Genomic DNA, 14,493 nt, shown 5'->3' with positions numbered 1-14,493 from the left:
ACTCTACAGCCAACACGAGGACTTTGACAGAGTACCGATTGCATGATGTGGACGCACATGCAAGGATTGTGGTGGTTCCAGTGCTGGCATAAGCACATTCCTGAACTCAGCAACTCATTGCCAGAGCCCTAATCTGCCTGCATGTGATGTGCAGGCATCACCCATGTCAGCTTAATTGCTTGGATGGGGTTGTTCAGATTTGCACACTCCACACCTTCCATGATCAGACTGCAGCTCATCCTCATTAGTCCAGTGAAGAGAGACGGGACTCAGATCTGTGTTTTTTTTCCTGTATCCCCTGACTTCCCTTCCACTGTGTACATTTAATTGAGGATGGAGTAGACTCCCCATCTGCTCTGACAAACTGCAGCTGCCACCTCCACTCCTCCGTTCCCATTGTTGCATTGCAGGCTCCATCGTTAAATCATTTAAGTGAAATCATTAAATATCTTAAATATATTGTTGTTATACACTATGTCCAGTTGTGGAGTAAGGAAAGGATATGACAGCAATCTTATATCTGTGCAAAGGTTGCTGCTGTGGATCAATTCACTTGTTTTGGATGATTGCATTTGCTCAGAGCTGTCTAGATGTTACAGTAACTTCATTTTAATGGTACTTTACTTATCTTCTTCCTTTCACTGTTTCCTCCTTTTTCTTTGGATCTCTTGAGGACAGAACAGAACAGTTTTTAGTTTAGAGATACAGCACGGAAACAGGCCCTTCAGCCCACTGAGTCCATGCCGACCAGCAATCCCTGCACAATAACACTATCCTACACATAATAAGGACAATTTACAATTTTACCAAGCCAATTAACCAACAAACTTGTATGACTTTAGAGTGTGGGGTAAACTGGAGCAACGGAAGACAACCCACGCAGGTCAAGGGGAGAACGTAAATACTCCAAACACTGCACCCATATCCAGGAATGAACCTGCAAGTCTGGCGCTGTAAAGGCCCTGTCCCACTTACGTGACCTTGGCACGCAAATTCCGCGACCTCGTCGTCGCGTTGAGGCGCACGGGCATCGTATGGCCACGCGGGGCAGGTCGCATTGAGAAGCGCGGAAGGGTGTGTAGTTGTGCGCGACATTGCGCGGCGCTCCGAAATTTTTGTAGCGAACAAAATCTTCGCGCACCACCGCCTTGTCACGTAACTGACGGCCAAAGTGGGACAGGCCCAAGACCCTGGCACGACGCAACGTCTGACCTTCAACAGCAGCAGAAGCAGGCAAACAATCGGCGAGCTCGGCCTGGGGCTCATGGCCGTTGCGGTCCGGATCCGCCCCCACTTCTACTTCCAGAGCGGGGCCAAGAAAATTGAAGATAGACACAAAATGCTCGAGTAACTCAGCGGGACCGGCAGCATCTCTGGAGAGAAGGAATGGATGACGTTTTGGGTCAAGACCCTTCTTTCAGACTGAAGAAGAGTCTCGACCCAAAACATCAACCATCGCTTCTCTCCAGAGATGCTGCCGGTCCCGCTGAGTTACTCCTGCATTTTGTGTCCATCTTCAAATGACGTAATGCGCTCCAGACGGCTGTGCGGGCGCATGAAGTCGCGCGAAACCTTCGCGGGACCGTCGCGCCTCAGTGCAACCACGAGGTCGCGTAATTAGCGTGCCAAGGACATGTAAGTGGGACAGGGGCTTAAGGCAGAAACTCTACTGCTCCGCCCAGGGTGATTACGGCAAACCTGTGGTTATGGCATCCAATAGCAGGTCCAAATAATCTACTGGAAAATAAGATAAAATCTCATCACGGTAATAAGAGAATTTTCAAGGTTCAAGATCAGTTTATTGTCACATGTACCAATTAAGGTACAGTGACATTTGAGTCACAATACAGCCATACTATGTGAAAAGCAACAAGACACACAGCCCCATAAAAGTTAATGTAAACATCCACCACAGTGGATTCCACATTCCTCACTGTGATGGAATCAATAAAGTTCACTCTTCCTCTTTGATCTCTCGTGGTCGGGGGAGTCAAACCATCTGCAGTCGGGGCGATCAAAGCCCCTGCAGCCGACGATCGAAGCCCCCATCGGGGTGATCGAAACTCCCGCGTCGGGGTGGTTGAAACTCTCACCGCGGCATGGAGCTCCCGAGTCAGCCTCTTCTTACCAGAGACAGCGGGCTTCACGCTGTTAAAGTCCACAGGCCCCGTGGTTGGAGCTTCGATTCCCGGTAAAAGATCGCAAGCTCCGCGATGTTAAAGTCCTGCGACTTGGAGCGCCCATCGGTCTCCAGGAAAGGCCGCCAACTTCACGATGTCAGTGGGGGCGGAGATACGATACGGAAACAAATCGCATCTCCGTTAAGGTAAGAGGTTGAAAAAAGGTTTCTCCCAACACCCCCTCCCCCACGTAAAACAAACCAAGGAACACTAAAACACACTTTCAAACACATGCTAAAAATAACAAAACGAAGAAAGGACAGACCAAGTTGGCGAGGCAGCCACTGAATTAACTTTAAAAAAAATTTATTCATTTAAAGGTTAGTCTCTGTAAATGAGACCACTGAGCTATTGAAATGTCATACAGACCCAATCACATCAGTAGCTTCCTTCAGGGATAAAAACGTGGTTGTATGACTCCTGCCTCTTGATAGTATGATACCCATGGCAAACTACTTGAAAGAATGATGTAGCTGCTGCAGATGAAGAGTCCTGGGGACAATCACTACTGGCCTTGCCAACAAGATCAGTCTGAAGAAGGGTCTCGACCCGAAATGTCGCGAATTCCTTCTCTCCATTGATGCTGCCTCACCCGTTGAGTTTCTCCAGCATTTTGTGTCAACCGACAATTTCTACCTCCCGATAAAGGATTTATAAGTGACTAGACCAAGTGCAGAATGTGTGAAAATGGGAAGGCTGTGGCCTAGCGTTTGGAAGAAGATAGGAAAACCAGATTGACACAGAGACACATCGTGGGCACAAACACAAACAATAGGAAGCCTTTTAGTATTATGTATAGATTTCTGTAGGTTTCTAGAATGGAAAGGGGAGTATTAGGAGCAGGGGCCTATCAAACTTCCCCTTTAATCTAAACACTGCATTTTTGAAAATCTTGAACGTTATTTTTTGTGAACATAAGAAATAGAAACCAGAGTTGCCCATTGAGCCCCTCAAACCTGCTCAAATGTGATCTACCGTATCCCTAACTCCACCTTCCTCCCTGGCCTTATACACTCAACCTCCTTTACATCAAATATAAGTCTTGGTTATGAATATATTCAGTGACTCTGCCTCCGCAGCTCTCCAGGGCAGAGAATCCCAAACGATTCATGATCCTGTCTCATTATTCCAAAACATCCTAGGTCCTGGCCCAAATACCTCCTTGACAGGAAATGTCTGACCATCACCAAAGACATACAGGTTTGTAGGTTGGCTTGGTATAATTGTTTCCATGCTGTATCTCTAAACTAATCTAAACTAAATCACCAAATGTCATTATTCTGAATAAACCTCAGGACCTTGTGGCGTGGGGGATCGGGTGAAGGAGTGATGTGGATGGGATGGTCTTTCTCCTAGCCTGCCTCATACATTCTGGGATGAGTAGTGTGGCTGCAGGATCCACTGTGATTCGAGGCTAGGATCCACTGCAGAAACCTGTCTGGATTTCTGCAGTCACAAGTGGTAGGAGCAGAATTGGGCCACTCGGCCCATCAAGTCTACTCCGCCATTGATGGCTGATCTATCTCTCCCTCCTAACCCCATTCTCCTGCCTTCTCTCCATAATCTCTGACAGTCAGGGCACACAGAGCAATTGACGTGGACTGGCCGGTGTGGTGGAAGGGTGCCCTCTGGGCCTGGGTCAGTCATCGGTGGTGACAGGCCAGAGCCCTTCAACCTTTCAGACACTAATGACGGCCAAAGTTTAAAAAAAATAATGTTTCTTAAATATGGTCAGAAACGTTGGATAATATTAAACAATCAATAAACCGCTCATTCATGTTCAAAGTGATGTCATCCAAACCATTTTTTGCATTCAGTACCAGACATCAATGTCTCTTTTAGAGGACATGGGATAACTGTTTCCATTCTGACAAATCCAAGCCCGGGAATCCTTGCCATGTAAAAACCAAAGAAAGTTCGATGTTTTTATCTTACCAAATTCCATCTGGCAGCTTTAGCTGCAAGCTATTTTCCTGTGACTGGTTATGAGCTTGCTGCGTGTGTGTGAGGTCGAGAGATTTGGCAGGCAGACAACACTTCATAAAGTGGAATAAAGAAGGGGAAATGATGCAGCAGATCGACAGCAGCCAGTTCCTGCTCCACACAGCTTCTTCATGCATTTCACCACACCACTCTTTCCTCCAGGACTGTGTGAACTGCAGATGATTTCTTCAGAATGGCCTTGGATCTTGTGTTGACATAATATCAAGAAGTCCTGGCTTCTATCGGTTTGAACTCTTCCATTGAATCTGGTTCAGGGACTACATTCTTGGATGGATTTTATATGCAAAATATTTTGTTTCGATCACTCATCTTTCTGAAAGATTAAGCGTATGTGGACAGTGACTCTGACCCAGGATATATTGAGACGGGAGTCCCTTGCATTCTGGAGCCACAATGAATTCAGTGCTGTCTGCTGCAGTAATGCTGCTCCTCACTCAGGTTGCACACAGTCTCCCCACCTTTTACCACAGGGGGTGGCTGCGGCTGCTGCACGAAGGGGATGGGTGTGGGGTGTGCCAGCCAGAGCTGTGCCCCCCGCTCGCTGTCTGTGTGGCGGGCACAGTGCAGGATGTGTGTGACTGCTGCCCCGAATGTGGCAACGCCGAGGGACAAATCTGTGACCTGGACAACACCAACCACTTCTACGGAAGGTGTGGAGAAGACTTGGAGTGCCAGCTCGACACCAATGTCCTCGTCTCTGGAGACATCCCTGAACCCCAGTGTACATGCCGATCACAGGAGAGTGTATGTGCGTCGGATAGAATGACTTACAGCAACATCTGCAGACTGAAGGAAGCATTTCATAGTGGCATGCATGGCAATCTCAGCCTCACGCACGACGGGCCGTGTGAATCAGGTAACCATTCACTACTCTGTCCTAATGTGCTCTTTACAGCCTTTTCCTCCAGATTGTTTGAGCATCTTACAACATCTGTTTCAATTTATTGCATCAGTGGGTTTTTTCTGATTGTGTTCCCATCATGTACCGAGAAGCAGTATATTGTTCTGATCGGGTATTAACCATGTTAATATATTCCTAGATTCCGGGAATTATACATCTGAGAGACAGACCCTTCACCCACATTGTCCATGTTGACCACATGGTCACATAGTCACAGGGTATTAGATTCATCCAGCAAGTAAACAGGCCCTTCAGTCTAACGCATCAATGCTGACCATGGTGACCAGAAGAGCTACCACCACTCATCTCCCTTTGTCCTATCTACCTTTCAACCTTTTCTATTCATGTCTTTTAAATGTTGTCATTATATCTATCTCCACTACCTCCTCTGGCAGATTGTTTCATATATCAACCCACTCTCAGTGTGAAAATACTTGCCCCTCTGGTTCCCTCTCATCTTACAAGACATGTATGCCCTCTAGCTTTAGAATCCTCTACCCTGGAAAGCGGACAATAACCTTTCACTTTCTCTATATCTCTCATAATGTTATCTGTGTAACATCACCCCTTGCTCCAGGAAACAAAGCCCAGCCCTAATTATAACTCAAGCCATCCATTTGCAGTAACACTCTCATGAAACTGTTCTTCACCCTTTCAGCTAAATAACTAACTTCCTACAGCCAGGTGACTAGAACAGCTCACAGTATTCCAGGTGGATTCTCACTAATGTCTTGCATGTCTTGCATGACATCCCAGTTCCAATGTTCAATGCCATGACTGATAATGGCTCGCTTGCCAACTGCTGTCTTCACCACCCTGTCTAACTGTATACACCTAAGCCTCTCTATTCTACAACACTCTCCAGGATATTACCATTTACTTGTAAACCCTGCCCTGTTTTAATTGTCCAAATTGTAACATCTCACACTTGTCTGAAGTAAATTCTGCCTTTTTCCCAATTGACTATATCTGTGAATTTAGATTTTCATTAAACATTTATACTGAGATTATTCAGTGCATTTCCACAGATCACATTACAATTCAAAATAAAGCTGTGTGATGGGCTTTATTCTTTGGAGCGCAGAAGGTTAAGGGGGGACTTGATAGAGGTCTTTAAAATGATGAGAGGGATAGACAGAGTTGACGTGGATAAGCTTTTCCCATTGAGAGTAGGGAAGATTCAAACAAGGGAACATGACTTGAGAATTAAGGGACTGAAGTTTAGAGGTAACATGAGGGGGAACTTCTTTACTCAGAGAGTGGTAGCTGTGTGGAATGAGCTTCCAGTGAAGGTGGTGGATGCAGGTTCGTTTTTATCATTTAAAAATAAATTGGATAGTTATATGGACGGAAAGGAATGGAGGGTTATGGTCTGAGCGCAGGTATATGGGACTAGGGGAGAATACGTGTTCGGCACGGACTAGAAGGGTTGAGATGGCCTGTTTCCGTGCTGTAATTGTTATATGGTTATATGTGTATGAAGAAACTGCAGATGCTGCTTTACACCGAAGATAGACACACAATGCTGACCCGCTGAGTTACTCCAGCATGTTGTGTCTGTCCCATATGACAGATGTGTCTTACTTAATAACAATTGTTCCTCGTGTACCCTTCCAAGCTCCTACCTAATAACATTGTTGTTTGCCCTTCTCCAATTTAGCAGCGTGCCATAATGTCCAAACTTCTCTCTATTCAAAATTATATTAAAACTTACGTATTTGTGATCGCTATCCCAAAATGCTCAGCCACGGAAACACCAGTCACCTGGCCAGGCTAATTTCCCACACAAGGTCCAGTATGTTCCTTTCTCAGGTTGGACGATCCACTTACTGTTTCAAGAAAACTTCTTGGATATACCTAAAAAATTCTGCCCCATCTAAATCTTTAGCACTGAGCAAGTCCCTGTCAAAATTGGGAAATGTTAAATCACCCACTAAGGTAACCATGTTTCTTTAGCATCTGTCGGTAATTATTCTCCATATCTGGTCCTCTATCTTCTGCTTGCTATTGGGGTGCCTATAAGTACAAACTCATTAGAGAGCTTGTACCTACCTTATTTCTAAGTTCCATCCATACCACCTCAGCACACAAATGCTCCAATGTCCTCTCTGATGCTGCCGTGACAGTCTTCCTGACCTGTAGTGCAAATCCTCTTTTGTCTCCCTTTACATCACATCTGAGACATTGAAATCCAGAACGTTGAGCTGCCAGACAAGTCCCTCCTGCAACCATGTTTCCACGGTACACAAAAATGCTGGAGAAACTCAGCGGGTACAGCAGCATCTATGGAGCGAAGGAGATAGGCAATGTTTCGGCCCAAAACATTGCCTATCTCCTTCGCTCCATAGATGCTGCTGCACCCGCTGAGTTTCTCCAGCATTTTTGTGTACCTTCGATTTTCCAGCATCTGCAATTCCTTCTTAAACACCATGTTTCCACAATGGTCACAACATCACAGTCCCATGCGCCAATCCAGGCTCCAGGTTCATCTGCTTTCTCCACAATACTCTTTCTTTGAAATAAACACACTTGAGCCCATCATCGTCACCATATTCCTTCACCTCTCGCTACCTGTCCTTCCTTTGAGACTTACTGGTCCTGATCTCTACCTTCCCATCATCACACCTTCCAATTTCTGCGCTCCTACTCTGGTTCACACCCCCCCTGCCTCTCTAGTTTAAACATTCCTGAGTAGAACTAACAAACCTCCCTGCAAGGATACCTGCCGCCTCCATTTCAGATGCAACCCGTCCCTCTTGTACAGGTCAATGCTGCCCCCGAAGTGATCCCAATGGTCTAACAATCTGAATCCTACTCCCGGCACCTTCTCCTCAGCCATGTATTTACCTGTCCTATCTTCCCATTTCTACCATCACTTGAATGTGACAACAGGATAATCCGGTGATTACTACCCTTGGGGTCTTGCTTTTTAGTCTGCTGCCTAACTCCCTAAATTCACTTTGCAGAACCACATCCCTTTTGCTATCTATGTCGCAGTGCCAACATGCACAATGACTTCCAGCTGCTCAACTTCTCCCTTGAGAATGGTGTGCAAGCACTTGGACCCAAACACCATGGAGGCAACACATCTGGAATCTCATTTGCCCGACATCACAGGCCCGACCACTGCTGTTGTAACATACTTACTGCAGGTCCTTAAGGGCACTGAAAATTCCCCTAACTTGCAACATCCTGCAGGAAGTGTCTGCCATTATCCCACCTGCCATTTCTCCAAGGCCAAAATGGTGGGAAGAACAGACTAACCTGCTAATACCCTTTCCTCAGTTCTCTCACCAAAGCCTCAGTGTTACACTTTCCCTCAATGACGTTTTCCTCACAACTGTGCCACTCTGCTCTTTATTGGCTGTTGAACCTCTTCCTCAGCCAAACACACTTTTTTCAAATATCCCACCTTCACTTGAAACAAAGCTCTTCTTTCAATCAAAACATTGTTTTCTTTCCATTCTCCTGGCGATTTTGTTTCCTCTCCTCTCAAAATGGCTGCCCACCAACTCTCTCCTCTGGGGTTTAACAAAATGACAACCAGTACATTCAGAGTCATGCTCTCCAGCAGACTAAGACACTGCCATGTAAGATGTCAGGGCTCATTGTGTGTTCACTGTAGAATGGTGCACATCAAGCCCAGGATGAAGTTCGTGTGCTACAGAATTTTCTCTTCTTGGGAATACAAGGGAGACCTTCGTGAACTACATCCAAGTCCTTTTGGCCATAGTTCTGGCATTGATCTCTGGACTATCTCTGCTGACTGGCCCCTTGAGCAAGTGATTGGAGGCGCTTCACTGGGATGGAGGGCACCTCTCCCCCAACAATGGGTCAACGGCAAGACAGCTTTCATGAGGAATCACCCAGTACAATCATTCAGATAAGCACCCCACTCCTTCTATCTTAACTTGGGAAAAGTAAAATAAAATATGGGTTGCCACACTATAGGAAGAATGTGATTTATGGGAAGAAACGACAGGAAAGTTATGAATCTACACAACAAGAATTTAAGATGACAGAAATGAATGTCAGATGATGTAAGCCACTCGGTTCTCGAGTCTGTGCTCCTTTTCAGTTACCACCGGCTTGAGATCCTAACTCCTCCTTTCCATTTACAGTCTAAAAAAATAATGTTCATGTCCATAACTCCTAGAAAGTGGCAATAATAGCGGTGGATGCCATATATCATGATTGCTTTCATAGGTCAGGACATAGCACACCAAGGCCCTCAGCCCACAGCTAACAATGGCCTGATCCTTTAACTCCGTTACTTTTTACCATATCTTTCATTCATTTGTACTATATCTCTCTATATCACCATCTACATCTCTCTTATCCCTTTCAGTCTGAAGAAGGGTCTCGACCCGAAACATCACCTATTCCTTTTCTCCAGAAATGCTGCCTGCCTCACTGAGTTACTCCAGCTTTTTGTGCCTATCTTCCGTTTAAACAAGCATCTGCAGTCCATTCCTTCACATAGAATATAAAAGATGGGTCAATACAATAGACAATAGACAATAGGTGTGGTAGTAGGCCATTCGGCCCGTCGAGCCAGCACCGCCATTCAATGTGATCATGGCTGATCATCCCCAATCAGTACCCCGTTCCTGCCTTCTCTCCATATACCTTAACTCCGCTATCCCTAAGAGCTCTATCTAAATCTCTCTTGAAACCATCCTGAGAACCAGACTCCACCACCCTCTGAAGCAGCGAATTCCACACACTCACAACTCTCTGAGTGAAAATGTTTTTCCATTCGAAATGGCATACCACTTATTCTTAAACTATGGCCTCTGGTTCTGGACTCCCCCAACATTGGGAACATGTTTCCTGTCTCTAGCGTGTCCAAACCCTTAATAGGGTGGGAGATTGCAACCTTCTCGTGGTCCGCCCTGTTTCGACAAATGCAATCAACCAGGTGTGCATATTCAAATAAGATCAAATAGAACAAGTTGTCCTACAACTTTAGGCTGTGCATGAGCAAGAAGAAGAAGAAACCCTTAATAATCTTACATGTTTCAATAAGATCCTCTCTCATCCATCTAAACTCCAGAGTGTACAAGCCCAGTCGCTCCATTCTTTTATCATATGACAGACCCGCCATCCCGGGAATCAACCTCGTGAACCTATGCTGCACTCCCTCAATAGCAAGAATGTCCTTCCTCAAGTTTGGAGACCAAAACTGCACACAATACTCCAGGTGTGGTCTCACTAGGGCCCTGTACAACTACAGAAGGACCTCTTTGCTACTATACTCATCTCCTCTTGTTATGAAGGCCAACATGCCATTCGCTTTCTTCACTGCCTGCTGTATCTCCATGCTTACTTTCAGTGACTGATGAACAAGGACCCCCAGATCCCATTGCACTTCCCCTTTTCCCAACTTGACACCATTTAGATAATAATCTGCCTTCCTGTTTTTTATACCAAAGTGGATAACCTCATATTTATCCACATTAAACTGCATCTGCCATGGATCTGCTCACTCACCCAACCTGTCCAAGTCACCCTGCATTCTCATAGCAACCGCCTCACAATTCACACAGCCACCCAGCTTTGTGTCATATGCAAATTTGCTAATGTTATTTTTAATCCCTTCATCCAAATCATTGATGTATATTGTAAATAGCTGCAGTCCAGGCACCGAGCCTTGTGGTACTCCACTAGTCACTGCCTGCCATTCTGAAAGGGATCCGTTAATTCCTACCTTTTGTTTCCTGTCTGCCAACCAATTTTCTATCCATGTCAGCACCCTACCCCCAATAGCATGTGCTCAAATTTTGCCCACTAATCTCCTATGTGGGATCTTATCAAATGCTTTTTGAAAGTCCAGGTACACTACACCCACTGGCTCTCCCTTGTCCATTATCCTGGTTACATCCAGAAAAAAAAATTCAGAAGATTAGCCAAGCATGATTTCCCCTTCGTAAATCCATGCTGACTCGGACCGATCCTGCTACTGCTATCCAAATGTGCCGCTATTTCATCTTTTATAATTGACTCCAGCATCTTCCCCACCGCCGATGTCAGGCTAACTGGTCTATAATTCCGTTTTCTCTCTGCCGCCCTTCTTAAAAAGTGGGATAACATTAGCTACCCTCCAATCCACAGGAACTGATCCTGAATCTATAGAACATTGGAAAATGATCACCAATGCATCCACAATTTCTAGAGCCACTTCCTTACGTACCCTGGGATGCAGACCATCAGGCCCTGGGGATTTATCAGCCTTCAGTCCCATCAGTCTACCCAACACCATTTCCGGCCTAATGTGAATCTCTTTCAATTCCTCCGTCACCCTAGATCCTCTGGCCACTAGTACATCAGGGAGATTGTTTGTGTTCTCCTTAGTGAAGACAGATCCAAAGTACTGTTCAGCTCACCATTTCCTTGTTCCCTATAATAAATTCACCCTTTTCAGTCTTCTAGAGTCCAACTTTGGCCTTAACTATTTTTTTTTCCTCTTCACATACCTAAAGAAGCTTTTACTATCCTCCTTTATATTCTTGGCTAGCTTACCGTCGTACCTCATCTTTTCTCCCCATATTGCCTTTTTAGTTATCTTCTGTTGCTCTTTAAAAGTTACCCAATCCTCTTGCTTCCCGCTCATCTTTGCTATGTTGTTATACTTGGTCTCTTTTATTTTTATACTGTCCCTGACTTCCCTTGTCAGCCCCTTACTCCCCTTGGAATCTTTCTTCTTCTTTGGAATGAACTGACCCTGCAACTTCTGTATTATTCTCAGAAATACCTGCCATTGTTGTTCCACTGTCATCCCTGCTAATGTATCTTTCCAGTCAACTTTGGCCAACTCCTCCCTCATGGCTCCATACTCCCCTTTGCTCAACTGTAATACCGACACCTCCGATTTACCATTCTCCCTCTCAAATTGTAGATTAAAATTTACGTTACAACTTTACAAACACTGGATAGATTGTATTTGGAATACTGTGTGCAGTTCTGGTCACCACTCTATAGGAAGGATATGATTGCAATGGTGAGAGTCCAGAGGAAATTCAGCAAGACGTTGCCTAGAATAAATGAGTTTAATTATGGGAAGAGATAGGATGGGGTGGATTTGTTTTCGCTGTAGCAATGGAGGATGGAGGGTAACTTTATAGAAGTATATAAGATTATGAAATGCATTGATGGGGTCGATACTCAGAATTTTCCTCCCATGGTGTAGTTATCAAAACATAAACGGCCTGTACCACTTGGGCGTCATTTGCACGTCATTTACGCGACCGGCTAGCATGTGGGTAGCATGTGGGTAGCGAGTGGGTAGCATGTGGGTAGCGAGTGGATAGCATGGAGTAGTGTGGAGGAGTGTGGTGAGTGTCTAGCCTGTTGCGTAACTGATGGCCAAAGTGGGACAGGCCCAAGACCCTGGCGCGACGCAACGTCTCACCTTTAACAGCAGCAGAAGCAGGCAAACGATCGCCGAGCTCGGCCTGGGGCTCACGGCCGTTGCGGATCCAGATCCGCCCCCACTCCAACTCCCAGATCCGCCCCCACTCCAACTCCCAGAGCGAGGCCAAGACGATTGGAGATAAACACAAAATGCAGGAGTAACTCAGCGGGACCGGCAGCATCTCTGGAGAGAAGCAATGGGTGACGTTTCGGGTCGAGACTCTTCTTCAGACTGATTTTGTGTCCATCTTCAAATGACGTCACACGCTCCAGACGGCTGTGCAGACGCATGATGACGCGCGCGACCGTCGCGCGACCGTTGAGCGCCGGTCACTACCGGCCTGTCGCGTAAATGACGACCAAGTGGGACAGGTCCTTTAGGGCATCGGTTAAAGGGAATCTGAGGGGCACATTTTTTATTTAATAGTTTGTAGTTAATATTTGGAACTCGCTGCTAGAGGAGGTGGTGGAGTCAGATATAATTATCAAGTTTAGGAGGCGCGTACGCAAACATTTGAACAGGCAAGTCATGGATGGATGCAGTCCCAATGTGGGCAAATGGGATTAGTGTAGATGGGCAAAAAGCTTGGTGTGGTCTGAAGAAGGGTTTCGGCCCGAAACGTCGCCTATTTCCTTCGCTCCATAGATGCTGCTGCACCCGCTGAGTTTCCCCAGCAATTTTGTGTACCTTTGGTGTGGACATGATTGGCTGAATGACCTGTTTCTATGCTGTAATGCTGTAATGTAATAATTCTCATCTTCGATTTACAATGAATTCTTAAACACCATCCTAAATAAAATCAACCCCACCCCCCCTGAGTAGTCCCAGTTCCATGGTATCTTTCACAAGTCACAATGTGCTTTGCATTAATTTATCCAATGTCATTTTCAGCCTGACTCCTACTTTCTATTTTGTTGACTCTTGCAAACACTAACGTTAAAAGTGTTGGTTGGATTTTCATGGTAAGACTTGTCCACCAATCTCTCCTTTTTAAATCCCGGCGCTCAGTGCGTTAAAGGGCCATTTGTTTATCGCTATCCTCCACCAAACCTCTGTTGGCCACAGGAATTTAAATCTGGGGCTTGATGGTTGTCAGTGAACACTGGCCAGGATGCTGGGTAGAAGGTTTTTTCAGTCAAGTTTTGAATTATTCAATTATTTCAGCACCCAGGCATTTATGGAACATCTCCAGATTTTCTCAGTCCTTTGGCAAAAGGTTTCATGAATACTTGCTCTTCATCTGAATGTTCTAGCAGATAGAACTGATTCCAGATAGAAATGTTCCCTTGAGTGCCCCTTAATTATCCTGAAATGTCTGCTGGGTTTACAGTCAACTTTCAGTCTCAGGGGATGACATGCAAATTTATGTAGTTTGGATACATAATGTTATGTAGAGATTTAGACCCAGAGGAATATGCGTGAAAGCCAAAAACTAGAGCATAAGGAAACATGATGCTTGGCAATACACAATACTTTATACTCAAATACTAAGTCAAAAATGAAATAAAAATAATAACATGAGGCCAGCGAGATATGGAAGTTTGTTAGTGACTATAACAGAACTTGATAGAACTGACAACTCAATATTCACGGTTGAAGTGTTTTCAGACCAGCTGGATGGAGCAACGAGAAGGGAAAAGTTTAGCAATATTGGTTAAAGAAGAAACCAGGAAACATTTGTTTGAAAGATTAACAAAGTCAGTCATTGGTCTGAAGAGGACCCTGACCTGAAATGTCATCTGTCTGTTTCCCTCCAGAGTTGCTGCCCGACCTAGTGAGTTCCTCCAGCAGTTTGCATCTTTGGAGAATATAGATAGGTGACGTTTCGGCTCCAGACCATATTCTCTGGAGAAGCAACCTGACACAGCATTCTGTGTCTTTTTTTTTGAACCAACATCTGCAGTTCCTTGTATCTCATAACAAATTACGCCCAATGTGTTGAATCTACGAACAAAACTTGAGCAATTTAATTGCTGGAAGTGTGCTTTAGCCCC

At 45.2% G+C, this 14,493-nt stretch overlaps 1 protein-coding gene across 1 annotated transcript in view; it reads left to right on the top strand.

Moving 5' to 3' along the window:
* Positions 1-4,214: 4,214 nt before the first annotated feature.
* The window catches only part of LOC116978691 (kazal-type serine protease inhibitor domain-containing protein 1-like), a 68,744-nt gene continuing 58,465 nt past the window's right edge, over positions 4,215-14,493 (top strand). Inside the window, exon 1 of the mRNA XM_033030011.1 lies at positions 4,215-5,040. Coding sequence (XP_032885902.1) covers positions 4,578-5,040 — 463 coding nt within the window. The 5' untranslated portion in view covers positions 4,215-4,577. The remainder of the gene's footprint in view (positions 5,041-14,493) is intronic.

The sequence above is a fragment of the Amblyraja radiata genome, chromosome 11 (assembly GCF_010909765.2).
Source record: "Amblyraja radiata isolate CabotCenter1 chromosome 11, sAmbRad1.1.pri, whole genome shotgun sequence".
Lineage (NCBI taxonomy): Eukaryota > Metazoa > Chordata > Chondrichthyes > Rajiformes > Rajidae > Amblyraja > Amblyraja radiata.
The sequence above is the reverse complement of the archived record's forward strand: the minus strand, read 5'-3'. Positions and strand labels throughout refer to the sequence as shown.